The 19,356-nt window shown below is 39.9% G+C and overlaps 1 protein-coding gene across 1 annotated transcript in view; it reads right to left on the bottom strand.

Moving 5' to 3' along the window:
• pds5b (PDS5 cohesin associated factor B) overlaps positions 1–19,356 on the bottom strand; it is a 33,772-nt gene that overhangs the window by 11,714 nt on the left and 2,702 nt on the right. Inside the window, exons 2-16 of the mRNA XM_042499114.2 lie at positions 14,232–14,359; positions 12,817–13,020; positions 12,392–12,478; positions 10,142–10,239; positions 8,383–8,509; positions 7,910–7,990; positions 5,483–5,623; positions 4,526–4,641; positions 3,695–3,789; positions 3,311–3,456; positions 2,588–2,739; positions 1,060–1,173; positions 708–789; positions 556–604; positions 207–346 (exon numbers count right to left, since the gene is read on the bottom strand). Coding sequence (XP_042355048.1) covers positions 207–346; positions 556–604; positions 708–789; positions 1,060–1,173; positions 2,588–2,739; positions 3,311–3,456; positions 3,695–3,789; positions 4,526–4,641; positions 5,483–5,623; positions 7,910–7,990; positions 8,383–8,509; positions 10,142–10,239; positions 12,392–12,478; positions 12,817–13,020; positions 14,232–14,339 — 1,740 coding nt within the window. The 5' untranslated portion in view covers positions 14,340–14,359. The remainder of the gene's footprint in view (positions 1–206; positions 347–555; positions 605–707; positions 790–1,059; positions 1,174–2,587; positions 2,740–3,310; positions 3,457–3,694; positions 3,790–4,525; positions 4,642–5,482; positions 5,624–7,909; positions 7,991–8,382; positions 8,510–10,141; positions 10,240–12,391; positions 12,479–12,816; positions 13,021–14,231; positions 14,360–19,356) is intronic.

The raw sequence follows: 19,356 nt of genomic DNA, 5'->3' as shown, positions 1-19,356 counted from the left end.
GATCCCAGTATTTAATTCAAAAGATAGATTATATATATTTCAGGCAAGAGATTGCTGAATACTAATTAACAATTTTTAAAAAGTACATTACATACTGCAAACAGTATATTTTTCAGGCTGTCATCAAAACAAAAACAGAGCCAGTGGAGGGATGACAGCACTTCTATTACAAGGCACTGCACTGGGACAGAAATGCCAATACTCACCACACAGACTTCAGCTTGCTTGCAGGAGCATGAGGGGCTGACCAAGGTTTCCAACTGATCTCTGATCCGCTCGTCATCATCAAGGACCTGAGCCAGCTTCTTCACAAAGTCCTGAGCCTTGCCCGGGTCTGGCAGGTTCCCTATAGACACACAGAATTAAAAAGATGAAGTCAACAAGGAATAAATTTAAAACAAGGGTGCTTAGGACATCCTGTTTCAGCAATGTCATCTGAAGCTTACCTACTTATGCTATGCTAAGTGGAAAGATCCGTGTGGCGGTATAAATTTGTAACTCAAATGACTAGATGTATTTGAAAGAAACTCATTTAACGTGTGTGAGATCTCTTACTTGTGATGACCATGACTTTGGCGAATACGGCTTTGCTCGATGCTTCAGACTGCAACAAAGTAAACCAACCAACGGTAAAAAAAATGTTTAGTAACATCAGACAAGGACATGTTAACCATAAGCTTTTCTGTATGTGCTTCAGTCAGAGTTACCTTGGGTTTTTTGATCAGGTCCAGCAGGTCTTTGACATGGTGTCTCAGCAGATTCTGGCACTTCCACATTTCATTCAAAGCTCTAAGAGGCGAAGGAGAAGAGGAGTCAAAGGATATAGATGTAAACAAATGATGCGGAGGAATGGTAGTGCTACAGAAGGAAAAAAAAGTCCTCCTGAACATTTCTTCACCGTAGAGGCTGATGCTATCTAGACTAAATTTCATCAGTATGTTCCCTCAGATCATCCCGATCTCCTCCAAACATTTAAATTTTCTTACAAACAAACAGGACTGAAAATAGCAAGTCGTGTTTTGCTGCTTTATCAATCTTATATGTGTGAGAAAGACTTACTTGACAGCATTTGTGTCCAGGGTGGCATACAGGTAGTAAAGACACTTCATCCTCTCAGCGGTTTCCAGATTGTGAGGAACCATGTACTGAGCAAACACCCGCTCCACCAGCAACCTGTGCACACACAGGAGAAATTTAGATTAAGATGAAGAATATCCTCTGAAATCAACACAGTCTGTTTTTCCTATTTAAGGGTTTGAGCTGAGAGCCCTGACAGTATTTAACCCACCATTAGATTTGTTTAATAGGATTATCTACACCAGGGTATGAAATTAAGGCGGCTCGAGACAAAGTGCTGCTAATAGTTGGATATGCCCTGAAAAAAGAATAAGATTTTTAAATATTTTTATTACTACAATTTTATCAAATATTTATGCGCGAAGAGATTACAGTCTCTCTAACCAAACATAAGAGACTAATTAAAGAGACTGATCTGATTACTCAGTGGTCCTGGCATAATCTCACACTTAAACACATCTCATAATAAAAATGGGATATTTTTAGACACTGTGTCCTTAAATATTGGTTGATCAAATTTCAGAGATTTTAAGGGAGAGTTTGCTGAACACGCACAAGTACTTCAACACTGCCCTGCTTCATGTTCATACAGCTATACACTCAGGAACTGCCTGTTTCAGAGCAGACTTTTCCTGTTGGCAGCTGAGCAGATCCACTGCAGCAGAGTGATTCAAAGAATAACTGAACCTTTAGACACTGTTGTGCAGTGAGATCTGAGGTTTCCTGGAGTTTTCATTCTGGCTTTTAAGAGGTGCCCCTTTGCCTCAACATGGCTCACCTACGTCTACTTCAGCTGGTGGCATTTTGTGGAATGACTTTCGACAGCCCCCACTAAGGCACTGTAAGCTCTCCATGTTGTGCATGTGTAGGTGGAGGAACAATAACACCAAATTTTCCAGTTCAAAGTGAAGCGAGTGATGCTGCAATGTGCTGCCTGGCTTCTAAAATGCATATTTCACTTGCTTATGAAAACGTCTGTGAATGCTTCACATTACGCCCTGAGGCTTCTGTAGGTGGTGTCTTTTCCCTCTATGATATTTCTCCCTGTACAATTGTCAAACTGCAGTGACAAATTGTTTGAGTCTAGAGAGAAGCCTTTGCTTTTCAGATACTGAAGGCCTGATTTAAAGCCTTGTTTTTACCATTTGTTTTTGGGATAGGTAAAAAGTGTTAAGACTGCTGTAAAGTATCTCAGTGTGATGTCATCATCTACATCACGCTGGTTATCCATTCAACAAGACACATTAATCAAACAAAATTAAGTGCAGAACTCCAGAGTACACTGCCAATAGCTCAAGGCAAACACGAACGCTGTGGTTGAGCAAATTAAGAGCAATTGATTCAAGGAACGCATATAGAGTGCAATCAGCATCTTTTAGGGAACAAATTTAAATGCTCTGCCTTTTAAACACTTACCCCCAGGTATTAAACACTTCATTGAAATTCAGGAAGGCGTCATGACTTTCCTACATTTTTAAATATGAACAGACAGGAACACATGCACACAAACCTGTCGTCGATGCTGTTCTGGTAGTAGATGTGGAGTAACTTGTCTTTGATCCAGGAAATCTGTTTCGAGGCCTCCCTCCCTCCCTCTCCCTGCAGCGAATACTTCCTGTAGATTGATGCCAGGCCCATCATGGCCTCCTTACGTACACGCCACTGATGAAAGAGGATAGGAAAAGAAAGACAGAAATTCCCAACTGTGACATCTATTTATATGAGAATGTTATGGGAAGCCACAGTGGCTGTTGTCCCCAAAAGAAAACATGTCACACAACCAGGACCGGGAAACATAAAATACATAAACATAGTTGAGGAAATTTTTGCAAAAAGAAAATTAGTATCTGATATACAGTTGATTAGCTACACTGTTTGAAAACAAACCAAAAAAAGACAATGAAATCACAGAAACAAAGCTATTACTAGCCAAACATTGCCAGATAGTCAGAGGACAGAGACAAGTGCTCCCTCAGAGGAGACTTCACAGGTGGTTTCAATAACTGTAAATTGTTGGCATCTCAAAAAACTGTCATTATTTCATGTTCTTAATCTACTACGAGAGAATTTTAAGCTCAACAGAAATAGTGACTTAATTTGTATTATAATTGATATCACAGTTTCACAAAAGAATATCTTGTTTTTCGTCATATCTCCCAGGCCTGAATACAACACACTGACAACTAATATGAGGACAATCTGAAATGTCCAAACGCAAAAGTTGCCCACTTACTCTCTTGTCCAGGGTCCTCTCCTTCACAAAATTGAGCAATGCATCATTCACTAAAGACAAGTCTTTCTTGGCAGCAGTTACTATAGAGACGATGACATCATGGCGGATGGCCTCCTCTGGGTCATGTGATCGGACCCTCAAGAATTCTGGGAAAGAAAACAGGGACAAATGAATTAGACGTGAGAGAAGCTGCCAACTCTAACACAAAGAAAACACCCGCCAATTGCTTCTCATTTCTTAAATTTCACACATGAAACCAAACGGTAAGCTTGTAACTTATTTATAGGAGCTCGTCAACTGTGAGGTGCTAAATAACATTAACCACAATGGGCATGTACCCAAAAATGCATCTGCTTAGAAGGAGGTATGTTCCAGCTGACTTACCTGTGAGGTCTTTGGCCAGGTCTGGGTGGTTCATTAGACAGTGACTGGCAAACTTTACACACTCCAGTCTGATAGGCACATGGATGTCATTAAACCTTTTGGGAAAAGAAATTAATGTTAAAATCAGCGACTCCACCTGGCAAAAGCATAAATAAACCTGCAGGTATTTGCTGCATACAGGAAGCCAAATGTCAGACTTTAATAACTGGATGTCATGAACAAAGATACAAATCTCTCCAAACAAGCTTATTTCAAAATGAATAAAGCAAAAGTAATTGCTAAAACTATCAAGAAATGTGTGTTTGTGACTAAAGTTGAGGGGAATTAAATGTTGAAAGAACATCAATGAAAACTTTGTTGAGCAAGCCAAATGTGATGACGGTGTGAAACCACAACAAACACTACATTTTATAACAATTACCCTATTTTGTATGAAACTAATACCTCTTTTCTCCAAAAATTAGGGCATGTATTGTTTTTTTTCTGTCATGCATTGCATCGGTAAAGGGGCAGAAATTAGCGCAATCAGATGTTGTGTATTTCCATCGCTGCCGTTTAAACCAATCAAAGCTACAGCCGAAAAATACCCATGACTTCTCCAGAGTTATTTCACCTTGGAGTGAATGCTGATCGTAGCCCTTCAGATTAAATACAAAATCCAGATGTTAATGGGTATTGATGGGTTTTTTGCAGTAGGAACGGGGCTAAACTGTGAACGACCAACAATAAGACACAATAATTGCGTGCTGGAAAAACACATTTTAGCATCTCTAGCCTTTTTTAGAGTTTTCAAGGATCTGTGGAGGCCACAGGTACAGCGCAGAAACCGACCTGCCCAGGTAACACTGCCAGAGTGGTTTATTCTGTGCAGCCAACTCCGAGTCCTTGGCTCCGAACATCTTAGCCAGCAGCTTCACCACCTGCAGCCTCTCATCATTATCGTTACTCTGCAGAGACAGAGCGAAGGAGAGAAACAGAGAGAGAGAAATGATACACAGAATTTGGCTTTGTCGAATGTACAGGCACGCCAAGTCATTTACATTGACTACATTGGCAAATTTACCACGTTCATAACACAAAGGCAGCAGTTTCTTTAGCATCAATCTTGTAGAAAAAGAGGACACAGCAGAGACAATAAGAAGTAAAGACAAAACAAGACAAGAGGTAGGACATGTGAGGATGAAGTGGGAGAGAAAAAGGGAGAAAACAAGCAAGGACAGATAAAAAAAAAAGTGAGCGTGAGACAATGAATGAGTGAGAGAGAGACAGAGGGAGAGAATGTAGTCTGTGGGGGAGAGATTTTATCGCAGCTATTATTTTTGAGGAGACGGCCGTGATCTACACTCCCTCTGAACAGTTAATGAGCGTTATCCATCAGCAGGAGGCCTTTATGAGACACTGCAGAGGCAACATTATGCTGACTGGCTGACTGCTTTATCTTTCTAATATGAATCAACAAACCTGCAGAGAAAGTGAAAATCTGCAATTCTGTGGGTAATAGGTCAGAGACTACAGTTTTTTTTGTCTGGTGTGGATAAACTCATAATACCAATATTAACCCAAGCTTTGCAGCTGCCTCCATCTCTTTAACCCTTAAAAATATCACAGCACAATTTTATAGTAACAATAACCATAATAATTCACTAAAGTGATGTGACAAATGTAAGATGCTCCATTTAGGCACACATTTAGCAAAACATCAAACAGCTATAAACATTAAAAGTCTGCAGATCCGTAAGGCTGTTTGCTGCTTCAATGTATAACTGAAAGCATGTTGTTTTTTTTTACCTTGAGTTTAAATTCGAGCTGCGGCAGCACTGAGAGCAGCAAGTGGCTGTCTATGTTGTAAAGCTCCAAGATGAGATCAAAAACGTGTTCGGACAGATCGCTGACTGATGTCTTTCCCAGCATAAGCACCTGGTTGAAGAACTGATGAAGAGGAGAGAAGGAGAGAAAAATAATGGTTACTAAAAACACATACAAATGAAAGATCCTACATGTGCCTGCAACTCAGCCTGTGACTTTTCTGACCTAAGCTACCTTCTTAAGGCATTCTTGAGAATCTGCACGTCTATATGGCTGTCATGATTAGCGCTGCAGTTTGACACATTTGCCATTTTTTTTCTTGTTACCAAGAAGTGAAAAATATTCAACTTTGGGTAAAATGCTGCAGCTGCAATTCGCTGTCAGTTTTACCCAGCTGTCCAGTCAAAGTGGAAGTGGGGTGGTACAAACACCACAAAGACCAGGTCCGCTCCATTTCAGTGCACCAGTGCACCACTTAACATGTAGGGCCAGGAGCAACTGACAAAACAAACAGCAACGCCAGGGTGCAGAGCAGAAGCCACGGTAGCTTTCTTAGTTGACAAATAATTGCCCTTGTGGACAATAATCTTCATAATATGATTTTATGTAAGCCAGTTCTATGTCTTATTAATCTCCACTGACTTGTTTGCATTTGTGTGGTCGTGTTGATATAGACCCCGCCTCCACAACTGAAATGTAGTGGCAGATCCAGTGTATCTGTGTGTGGACCTCTATCTTTTCACATTTTGGTTTATCTTGGATCCAGCATCCACTACAGGATGTGCGTGTCTTATCTTTGAATCTCAGATCCAGTGTATCTGCCCGCTCTGATAACTGTCAAATGGTGTGCAGACTCTGCCCATTCGGTGCACAAGTGTGCTTATGGTGCGGACAAACTAACAAGAATTTAGTTTGTTTTAAAAACTGTGTCATCTTTCTCATTTAAAAACCAACGATGTACCGGATAAATGCACATCAATACAGCTTACTGACAAAACTAAAATTAGGATAAATTCAGTCATTTGCATAAATAACAAAAAATGGCGGTCAGGATGCATAATGCGCTGTTGAACCAACTTCAATCACCACATAGGAAATTTTCCAACAACCCTTTTGTCTCTGCATGAAACAGATGTAGAGAATGAGTGTGTTGTACAGCAATATACGGCTTTCAAGGTATCCCGTGGTATGAAAGCAGACAGTTACATACTCTGAATAGGGGCAGGACTAGACAAGTATTTTGCATCTTCCTACTTCTATTCGGACATGAAATGTAAATTAATGTTGCTAATTGAAAATCTGTTACATATGCATGTTTATTTTTTTCTTCATATGTATTGTATTTTACATATGAATGTTTTTTTAATGTTCCAAATAAAGTACTTTCAATTCAATTTATATCTAATTCAATTTGCTTATCTACAGTAATAGAAATTAAAAAAAAATCAGGCAGAATGTTTCTTGCTGATGTGTAACTGATAATAATAACACTACTCATTTTACAATATCTGACACTGATACTGATATTTTCTCAGTTATCATACCATTAAAATCTACCATTGCCACCCTTAAAAAGGCACACACTCATGTTTCATTAGCTGAATACACAACAAAGACCACAAGGTGATTTACTGACATTTTAGTCTTTACAAAGAACTTTTTTTTTGTCTCTTGCGTCTCCTCTATGATGAGGTAAAAAAGCTCGCACAGAGCAGCATCTCTGCAGCAGTTAGGTATTCACTGTTACTTTTAATTTAACCTAATGTTTATTTTTACAGGGACCGCATACAATTAAAAGTAACTGCATCAGTTAGATGATAGCTAATTTGCATCTGTTGGTCATTGGCAGGTTAACAAAAAAAACAAAACAAAAACAAAAACAAAAACAGTAAACAGCACATAGCCCACACTACCTAAAACAGGACAATATGTTGCTCTGCTTGAACCTCGGACCTCCAGATGTGGGACCATACCATCCTATTCCAGTAGTCACCGTTAAATCTGAATTTATGACACTGAAGCTGCATGTACACGATTCGGGCCTCAGTACAAATATTTGGATACATCAAATGTTTTATGTTCAACAGCTGATTTTAATGTTGAACGTATCACTTAGCATCATCGTTTACCCAGATACAAACCTCCTGCATTGCCAAGACATTTCTAGCATGGCTGGCCCTGGTTCAAATACGCTGGCAGTGCTAGTATCGTTCTCTTGCCATTGGGCCACAGTATGCACTGTTTTACCAACAACAGTTACAGCTCTGACAGGTATCATTTCTGAATGTTATGAATATTACAGGATTTACATAATGGCAAGTGTTAAAAGCAGAAATCCATCCAGCCATAGATATCGAAATGTGAAAACAAAACAAAATACACAAGAGTGTATTAAAAGGTTGCTCTTACGTTGGTGATGTAAGGTTCAATAGCCTGGGCAGTCCTCTTCAGCAGAGCTTTGGCCAGGTCATACGCTTGTTTATTTAGATTCTAGACAGACAGAAAAACAAGTGGTGAATAAAACAGCCGCTCAGAGAACATGTTCATACAGACGCTGTATAAATTTAAAAATAAGGGTGCAGTCCATCATTTGCTTTTCGCTCAGATGAGTCCCATTAGGATGCTTGTACCCTGCACAGATATCCACAGCTGTTTGTGGACAAACTCTTGCTTTAGCTGCTTTACCTCTTCTCACCTGCAGGGGTCTCACTGAATTACAGGGTATGGAAAATGATGTAGTGACAATATAAACTCTGTTAAGACTGTCAGTTCCAGAGTCATCTCTTCATGTATCAACATTCATTGTGTGACTATGTGTATACATAAATGCATGTTGCTTTTTTTGCATGCCCGTTGAGACCTTATATACGCTTTGCACATACCTTGTGTGCTGGCACCAGGTTGACCAATACAGTGTCCAACAGCTCCTGCGATACAGTGTCTCCCTCACAGATGATGGAGCTCATTAAGTCCACCATATGCATGTGCACCTTCTGGTTGTGGCCATTGCTAGAGAAATAAGGCAAGAGGGGTTAATGACGGTATCATTGCATGACTTAATATAATATTCCAAACTTGTAACTATTGAGGCAGCATTTAAAATTGACTGGTAGGTATATCAAATTGATAATTCAACATTGTTTTTAAAGCATTTTAGTTTACTTTGTTGACAGCAGGCATTTTGTAGGTTTCAGGTTTTTTACTTGCTCTTCTCTTGAAAACAAACTGTCCTCACACAAACAGACTGCGATGCACTGATCAGAGTGTGGGTGTACCTGCCATTATGATCTGCATTACAGCGAGAGGTAACGCTTATTACCAGATTTGTATCTCAGTGACTGTTGTCCTCAACGCTGCCAGGGATTACTAGTCTCATTACCTCCCATTCACTGAAAGTGTCACCTACATACACACAAACATGAGAGCTGCATTCCCCTATACCTTCAAGCTTACTGCAAATACTTCAAGCCCTTTGGATTCTTTCTATATAATAAAATAACATTGTGCTGGCACAACCTTGACACACACAACCACAATTTTGTTCCAATGGCAAAGAGCCAAATTCTGCACTGCAGAATTCAGCCCTCAAGGTTGTGTTCAGCAGAGTGAAATTGAGAGCGGGGTTAGGAGGAAAGAGAGAAGAGGAAGGAGAGGAGGGAGGGAAATCAGAGAGAAACAACCGGACTGCTACTGAGCTGTTTCACGATGTTGCAGTGGAGATGATTTGAGGTGGTAGAGGGAGCTACAAGGGCCCATTTCTGACATTAAGAATTGCCGCAGCCAAAAAAGGAAGGAACATTCAAAAATAAAAGCTGGACACACATAACACTGTGTCCTAACTGAATGCAGCGTGAGCAAGGATCTGCAACTAAATCAGTTTGATTATATTAGTTCCTATTGGACTGCTCTAACTGCCCACAGGGTTCTGATGAGGACATTTATACCAAATTTCTCCATTTATCTGCGTTGTGGTCATCCTTTTGACATCCTTTCCATACAAGAGGATAATGTGTTTATCGTCAGTGATCTATAACTTTAAATTCACTATTTATAAGGAAATACTTCTACCTATAAATGCTGCCAATACAGCTGGTGAGATGAAGTATAACAGCCACCTCACTAATGGTGTAAACTAGAAACTGACAAAAAACTGACAACACACATAAACCCCCATGTACTAGGCATGTTGGGAATGTGGGCGTCCCTACAATAAGTTGGTATCTGGCCGGAAGGAGATAACCAGGGAGCTGAATGTTTCTGTAAATATTGCGTGGGATGTTAGTAAGCTAGCTTTTATCACAAAAGGGAGGTGGTGGTACGAAGTGTTGTAGAAGCTAAAACAATTATATCTATAAGTTACCCACAATAGCACTGTTGTGAATATGAATAATGAGGAAGTTCTCATCCACCTTTTCAGTGATTATGTCTCTTGAGTGCACAGCTGATAGGTAATAGGTTTGTTTACATAACGTGAGGGAGTTTCATTTAAATGGATGCAGTGTGGACAGAGAGCGCGCAATGTAATGCGATCCAGCGCAATAATCTCACACTAACGTCCACTTAGGACACGGTGTAATACACAACATATATGAACACAGATATTAACAATCACACTGAGGTGGGTTTTATTAAAGGACTTACTTGATGACTTGGAAGAGTGTTCTGTAAAGCTGGGTGAAGATCTCATTGCTGTCTTCAAGCTCAAAGCAAATATTGTAGGACTTCACCCATGCTATGTTCTGAACAAAAAGAAAGGAGGCAAGATGTTACTGACGCGCAAATTATGAAGCAAACTAGAACTAGACAAGACTGTGAATGCAAACTACAAGGTGAAAGAAGAGTTTGGTAAGGTGGCGAGGGATAGCTGTGTTAGCTTACTGGTTAACTCTCAATAATCATCTTCCAAATATAAAATCAATCTCATTCCCATTTAAACCTGAAACTATATTTTTTTGGGACACTTGGGGGCAGTGGAAACACACTGTGCACACAACACTGACATATAATTTCCCTTTTCAAGTTGATAGGCTGACCACACTAGTGCTTATTACCCAAGAGGCAGTTACAAAGCAACATTATTATTCATCTGGAAAATGGAGGTCCATTATTCGCTCTTTTCAAGCTCTGACCAACTCATGAGGGAAATCTTGCTCTTTAGCTGCAAAATTCTCCTCTATGTTCACCAGGCAGTAACTGGGAGTGTCTGTCCTTTGGCGCATATAAGAAAACAACAGCCTTTACACTGCAAACAGCTGCCGGATGCAGCCAAAAAACTATGAGTGTTAAGAGTGAACCAAAATAGTAAAGTTGAGAGCCGGACAGCTAACGAGCTGCAAGTGATGCTTCTTTCACACAGCATAATGACAGTTGGACTGATTTTGGCTGCGATTACTTTCATTTTCTATTCCACGGTAAATTCACTCGCATTTTTTGAAACTACAGGTGACCAGAGATTACAATTTATATAACTAAGACTGAAAAGCAAATCAAACCATTAATACATTCTTAAGAAATCCCTCAAATACTGAGGGGTTTAGGCTAGTATTTTTTGGAAGGCATACAACATTCATTAATATCTATTTTAAGTAATTCAGATGTGGAGTCTGCTCTAGCCTGACGAAGAAGGAAAACAAAAGTGCCAGATCGCTGCAGATATAAACATGTTTCCTATAAGCTTCTCTTGCACAGAAGGAGAGAGTGCATGTCATTCTGACACAACTGCTTCCTCCTCCGTGTCTCTGCATCCACCCTCAACATCATTTATTTAACACAAAACGGTTACATAAGACCTTGAATACACACAAGCATTAGTAAATGCATTCAGAAGACCAGAGGTCAAATACAATTAAAAATGTAAATTCACTGAGATAAATGAAAACGACTGGCAATGCTTTGGTGTACAGAATGAGCTGCTGAGTCAACACGCCGTACACCAGCTGAAGTCCTGCACATGTTAAGTTGTTTATGAGTAAGTATTCCTGCTGCCATTTATAAACTATTAAATAAAATATCATACCATCAGCAACAAAGTAACCAAAAGAGTAAAGAGCTTCTTGCTGCTCCCTGACAAAATTTAAAAACTTTACATGTCTTTTCAAGGAGCCTTTTTTTTCTTGCCCATAATTTTGATTTCTGCTATCTGGCAGATATGAAAGGAGAGACTGAGCATAGGGTAAAAATGAAGAAACGCACTTGATTGTAAATGTTACAAATTAACACATATTAGAGTTATGTTATGTCGACAGCTTCAGATAATAATCTGCTGTTATTTTACATTACACCCAAAAAACACTCTTCGCGAGAATGTTATATTTTATTGGATATGATTAATGTAAAAAACATTTAAGGTTGTGGGCTTCTCATTTTGGCCAGTGCTGTCATTTTCACCAGTTATAAATATCAATGGCAGAAACTACACCAGTTATTTCAATGTGTCCGATACAGTGGAGGAAATATAAATTCAACATTTTTTTAATTAAACATATTTTCGATGCAGCTATTCACATGAAATTTAGTCCAGACATTGGTATAAACTCAATAAAACTATGCCACAACTGCACTGCATACAACTTTTTATTTGATTGAGTTGAGTTCTGATTTTTTAAAAATGCATTGTTTTATTGAGTTAATATCAATATCTTGTGTAAATTTCATGTGTTGTTTATGTTTAATAAAACAAATGTTGATGTGTTTAATACTTATTTATATACGTTATTAATATGTTATTTATACTTGTGAATACTCCTTGAAAGCACATGTATACCTAAGTGTTGCAACCCAAACTTAATTGCATCCGATGAGGGATTCTTAAGTCAATAAGGAAATTTAATCTTCAATAAAATGCAATCAAACCCCAACCTCATCACCGATCCACACACACACTGCACATACCTCAAGCAGGTAGAAGTATCTGTTGAACTGAGCGCTTTTAGTGTCCTCCAGTCCTTTGAGCTGTCTTGTGATAAACATGAAAATGTCCTGAAGATAAAAAACAGAGAAACAAAGTGAATACTCCATACCTGAACACATGTGGTCATTAGCAAAACAAAAATGTTTGTATTTAGAAGCTTTATACGAAGGTGTAAATGGTGTCAAGTCGTCAGCCAAATGGTGCACAAATTTCAGGCCAACTTAAAAAAAAGGTGGCAAATTCAAAAAACAAATCAATTTGTCAGTTAGTGTTAAGTGAATACTCTAGTGAGTATGCAACAGGGTTATGTAATTAAAACAGTGAGTAATTCTGGTGGAGTGCAGTGATGTAATTTTGTAATATAATGTTAATTTGCCTGAGGAAAAAACATCTTCAGCACCATTACCTTGAGCTTATCTGGGGAGGTGTAGGGCGCCTCTGGGGCATAAATCCTAAATATGTCTGCTAAACAGCAGGCCACCAGCAGGCGCACGTCCTTGTCTGGGTGTTTGAGGAAGAAGTCTGAGGCAAGGTGGAGGGCCAGGTTCAGGTACAGCTCCTTCTCTTCCTCAGAGTCCTGGTCCATGTCCATGAAAGTCTTGACAACCATCTGGAAGAGAGATGAGGGCATATTCAGTGGGGGAAAGAAAGTGCCGGAAGTTAGTGGCTGGTTGACTGAGTACCTAGGTGAGTTTTCAACCAAGTCAAAATCAATCCAAAATATTTAGCCTTCCCCAAATCAAAGTATTTTTCCTCTTACCTTTAGTGCTATTTATCAGTCTATAGTTTTGGTGTGAGTTGCTGAGTGTTGGACACATCAGCCACAAATTTGCCTGCCCTCTGTCCAAAATAATGGATCTAAACTAGATGGCACTTGTCTTGTGGTGCTCAAAGTGCCAAAAAGTACATTTGAAAACTCAACAGCAATGTTGCTTTTCAGAAAAATTTGACCCACTTACTCAAAATAATCCACAAACCTGTTTGTGAGTAGTTTCATGTAAGACCTACATTCTTTCTACCAAACTGCATCCTCCAACTGTACAAAACCGGCAAAGGAAAAATGCATCTACTCATCGGCGAGAGGTTCCTGCCTGTAACTGCAGGAGATGTAAAAATTACAGGTGTCCTCCTCCGCTGAGCTGCAATGTTGTAATGTTGCTGTCTCAGTGGTGCTGGATGAGCTAACAGTAGATGCATGCTGCCTTCTGTGTGGTGATCAGTATAAGGGAAATAGTTCCTAGATAAACTGCTCACAATGAGGTTTGTGGTTTAACCATGATTTCTGAAAAAAAGACATTACTGCGAACTTTTTCAAATGTATTTTTTCACGCTCTGAGCACCATAAGCCGAGTGCCATCTAGCACCATTATATTGGACAGAAGGCCGACAAACGTGACGGCAGATATCTTCAACACTCTGCAACTCGCACCAAACCGATCTACATTGTTAAACAGCTCGACATGTTAGAGGAAAAATGACGATAAATGTCCCTCTACAGCTCATCCAGAGAATTCAATTTGCTCAGCTACACCATGAAAAAAAAAAACTAATTTAAAATAACCAATATTTTTATAACGCATCAGTAATAAGTAATAAATGAATTCTGAAAAATTATAGAAAGGTAACAAAAAAGTGAAACATTTGGAATCTTAACATGAAACTCAAATATTACTACTGTACACCTACTAACATACAACAAACCCATCCTGTTTGTTGTTCATCATTATGCCTTCAATAATAATATACTGAGAAGCCTGACAACTCCCCCTCGATCTGTGCGATAACGTAGTAAACATACGTTACACTGCAGCAGACACTGACCTTGAGCCTGCGGACCATTTCCTCTTTGGAGATTTTGTCAGATATCTCCTTGACCCCAGGGGGGTAGGTCACCTTCCCATCCGTGACTCGAGCTTTAGAGTGAGCCATCCTCTTTAGCTCTTCACTGCCTGAGGAGAGACAATAACGTTTGCACAACATTAGTAAAGAGCCAGAGAGAAAGTGAGAAAAAGAACAGAGAAATTACAAAAGTGAAAACCTTGAAGAATTGCTGAACCTCAAACAAAAACAAAAAGAAAGAAAAGCCACATTGTTAACTGTTCGAAACACAAGGCAAATCGTTTTAATACTTCAAAGCTTCGATAGACGCCTGCAATAGAGACTTCTAAAATATTCAGCGAGGTATTCTCAGCACAGTAATAGCTTTTCTACAGGCTGAATCAGGGATGAAATAGCTGCATTCAGAGAGCAGGCTGACTTTTCACTGCGAGCGGCTGCTACCATTGTGTCCCCCATTTTATTACCACGGCCACTAGCCTGTCAAGGATTACACCCAATTCATGTTTAGGGCACTCACATGACGCAAAATGTGCTTTGACTTCCAATTTAGTGCACTGCTCATGGCAAAATCAGCCATGTTGCACTTTGGCAACGTCTACTAAACTGACCCATTTCACCTTGCCACTGCTTTTTGTCCATTAAAGATATTAAAAAGGCAGAAACGTGTCCACCCGGGAAAATGACTTCATTTCACCTCCTACATCACACAAAGTAAGGCCTGACTCATAGTTCATAAATATACAAAAGTCTGCACGGTGAGCGGGCATGCGATGGTTCAAAAAGATGTATTATTTGATACTTTGTGGTGGGAGCTCATAAAATATCGACAGAATTTAATACAGCACTGCATTTATTACAGCAACAAGGCTGGAAGTTGAAAACTCAGGAGTATCCAGTAAGGTTTGCGATCAATAAATTAGAAAACTAACATCTAAAAAAAGATAAAGCAGCGGTTACAGCCACTGAGCACCATAAACCAAGACAATACTTTCCTCCAGCTTCACGTCTTGTTCTCTTTTCATGCTAGTTTCCTCAGCTACTTAGTGAAAAGAAACACTTTGTAAAGCCTCTCCACGGCCGTGTTATCATCATTCAACACAACCATCAGGATGTGAGGTCTCCTCAAGAGAAAAAAAAAAACGGCAAATGGCTAAATTTTTATAGGAATGGGCGATGCATTTGGTTATTGTTTTCATTCAAACTGATATTGGAAATGGTGCCTGTACTTAAAAAAACAGTGTTTTTTTCAGTACTTTAGTCTTTCTGTTAGAACAAAAAAAATGCAATTTTTAAATAAACTGCAGTCAACAAGCAATTCTGCTCCTCTGTTCTTTTCTAATCACACAAAGAGCCAACTTTCTGTCTATTTGCATGTACGTGAACGTGTCTGCTAATCTCTCGCGCTCTGTTTAGACACAACTGACAAATATTTGGAATAAGTAGGCTATGTAATAAAAAGAAACGCCGTCACTAACAGTAGTGATACTAGGCTATTTCTAAAATAATAAAGAAAGAAAATTAGACTAAACAGATGAACTATCGGCACTGCAGTGATAGTTACAGCTGGCTGAGAAGCAAACAGAGCTTTGTGGCTGGCTTCCCAGCTTCAGGGCACTTTGCGGTGCTCTCCTCGGAGATCCGTTGTCTCAGCTGTGAAGCTGCCGGAAGCCAGCCAACAGAGTTTTGCAGGCAGCTTCCCAGCTTCAGGGCATTTTGCAGTGCCTCCGCCCCCTGTCTGAACCTGGCACTCTTAGCCAGGTGTGCTCTTATGTACCAAGAATTGGCTCTAATTGCTTTAGAGCTCATTGGTACTCTGCAGTATCGACCTAATTCAGTCGGTACTGGTACCCTCTATAACACGTTGATGGGAGGTGCTGGGGATCAAACTGAAGACGCTGTGGTAAGTGGACAGCTGTATCTCATGAGCCGCAGCTTATTGTGTCATGTCACATGGTGGAGTCTCTGAAGGAAACTTTGGAGACTTATATATTTTTTTTATAAGGCTGCAATGAAGAACAATCATTATTAGTGATTAATCTGCAAATTATTTTCTTAATTAAATAATCAATTGTTTGGTTTATCAAATGGCAAAACTAAATATCCTCCATAATCAGCCATTAAAAGAAAAATTAAAGCATGACAGTAACTCAGTATCACTGGGTTATGTCTGTTGATCACATTAAACAAGCGAGTTGGCTCTAGGAAACCATGATGAGTAATTTCACATTTCATCGACTTAATACTTACTGTGTTCTATTTGTTAGAGACATCGTGTCCATGTTGGAAAGAGAGAATCTTAAATCAGACGGATGACCAATAAATGCATTATCATGTATGGGAATGATTATGCTGTACATCAATTTTGCTTGTGAGTCAGATTCAGAAACACAAACCCCACTGTAAAAATGTCAAACGTTGAGCAACTGTAATGTGACATGTGCTGCGGGTATTTCCCACAGGAAACTGGTTAGCTGAATGTTGAGCATCGACTCCCCAAAACTGAGCTTGGCTTAGTTTTTCTCTGTGAAGCTGATGAAGGTGTATCACCCACACACACACGAAAAAACTGTTTGAGCATGTGCTGCTACCAATCAGGGAATTGTACACTTGTTGTTGGGAAGCATGTGGACAGAATGTGTTAAAATACATTTATTAGTTTTTGCCGGTAAAAACAAGCTCCCAACAAATTCTATCCTTGCGATCTTTATCGAATCGTAAAGGTTGTTTTAGATTTAACACAAACATTTGCGTACTCTTCATCTGGCTTTTTCAGATTGCTAACCAGCTCAATTTCTGTCCTAATAATGGTGTAGATGGGGCAATTGGTCTAATTTCATAGAAAGCAAAAAGGCCTAAGTGAATTGCAAACGGTATCTGTCTGTCTGAATGACAGATGGACAGAAAAGCAGACGAATGAAAAGACGGATATTGGACAGAGTCTGATATATAGCACATTCCTTGATTCCTGTCTGTAGTTCAGAACTATAGTGCAAAACAGCACTTGCCGAAGCATTAATTTTGTCCCCTCTTTTTGTCACGCCAGCCCTCTGCACAGAGATCATGCTATAAGGCTGCTATGAATCCCCTTCTTTATGTCGCCTTAATATTTTTAAACAGAACCAAACAACAGTACCATCATCATGCCGCTCCAGCGTGCAATTATAGATATTATGCCAGCATCAGAGAAAAAAACAAAGACGTGTGACACGAGACATTTAACACAACAGCGTTGGCCTCTAATGTGACATAACATACAGATCTGCAGCGCTTTATAAACAATAAAAAACAGCATAACATGGAAATTACAAGCAATTACTATCCCTGTTATATGGCGGCTTATCTCTTCTTCTGCTCGGAAGATAAGGAGCTCACAAACGTTATGGTTTCCCAATTTGTTGACATTTACGGTTGCTGTTCTAACTTAACATGCCGTCAAAACCTTCATATTTGGTAGAGCAGGAACCCAATGTACAAAGGCTATGTCCTTGCTGCAGCGTCTGCGGGTTTATGGGCACGTCATCCCCTCTCTCTCCCCCTTTCAAGCTAAACCTGTTCTATCGTAATGAAGGTGAGGAGGCCAAAAAATAATCTTAAAAAAAAAAGAAATCAATAAAACCTTTACACTGCCCCACATTACACTATCATATCTTTTGTACAGAATGGCGAGGCGGCACAATGGCACGATATTCTCGCCGTGAACAGGTAGTGTAAAAGGGGCTTGTGTCTACCATACCACATGCTTTCAATTGAACTACCAGAGCTGTCTGAAATGTGGTATGCACCGGTATTTGTGGCTTGTGGACAAAAAAAGTATGTTTTCCGACTGTGCTCCAGTAATTTATTCCACTACCTCTCCCAGGGGAGTCAGCAAAACAAGCTTATACTACCTTTGGGGGAAAAAAATAAATAAATCTCTGTATCCTGCGACTAAAGCGTTAAACGAATGAACAGATAACTTTTATCCTGTAACTACTGTCTTGTCTGTGACTTTTTGCAAACGATGCTGCTTTCACTGAAGGAGAATTGATTATTATGAAGGAGTCTAGGTCAGTAGGTCTGCCGCCTGACAAAAGTGCTCGCTGGGTTTGATTTAGAGGCCAGACCGCAATACAGAGTTTTGAATAACAACCAAACAATTTTCTGCAGCTGTACTTGAGCTTTTATAACCACACACATACATACACACACACACACATGCACGCACAGCCAAACACACACACTGGACACTGAAAGGCTGCCAGATTGTTAGATTCTGACCTTCTTTTCCACCCCACAGCTGCTGCCAAATTTGAGTCCATCTCTCTCTCTTGGTCTACCACACGGACACACACAGAGCTCTGGCAGCCAATCAGAGGAGAGTATTTCTCAACTGGGGGGTCTGTCTGGATACCATCCACCAGGGAATATTTCCCGTTGAATAAGAAGCTGCAGTAAACAATCACAAACAGGAAGGCTTTACTCTACACTAAACCTCTCGAACATGGGCTACCGTCGACTCAGTACTGGTTTATCACAGTAAAACACATTTACCCCCCCACTGAGGGTTTTCTATGTCTGCTGCTTCTTCTCTCGCCACAGTATCCCTTTAACACAGCTGCCAGCAGAAACATGAAGACCCAAAGCCGCTCTCCTAACTTAATCTGAATCTCGACACAGACATCCTATGTTTTAACCCTGTGGGTGATCACAGGGAGGAGAGTGAGTGTCAGCAAACAGAGGGAGGACTGGACGCCAGCTGGTTGTAAGGGTGAACTCATCGACCTCCACATGGCTACTCACACAAGCATCAAGTGAGGGGAAACAGGCTGAACAGGGATTTGCTGTCAAAGAGTTTTCCTCAAATTAAATTAAATAGACATTTTCTGAACGGAGCACGTCTCTGCCAGATCTGAACCAGTGAGCGCCGGCCAGGAACAACAAAGCAGAGAAGGAGGGACTGAAATTAGCCCAAAGGTTATGTGAATGAGACGAGGTTGAAGTGAACCTCCAAAGAAACCGCATGCACATGCCATCTACAAAGAGATAACACTACTGAATCACATTTTTTCATGTTATTGGGCAGAGCAGACATGTGTCCCCACCCTCCATTCAACACAAACCAACCACC

This window comes from Plectropomus leopardus, chromosome 15 (assembly GCF_026936395.1).
Source record: "Plectropomus leopardus strain MGB_pleo_1.0 chromosome 15, ASM2693639v1, whole genome shotgun sequence".
Taxonomy (NCBI): domain Eukaryota; kingdom Metazoa; phylum Chordata; class Actinopteri; order Perciformes; family Serranidae; genus Plectropomus; species Plectropomus leopardus.
The sequence above is the reverse complement of the archived record's forward strand: the minus strand, read 5'-3'. Positions and strand labels throughout refer to the sequence as shown.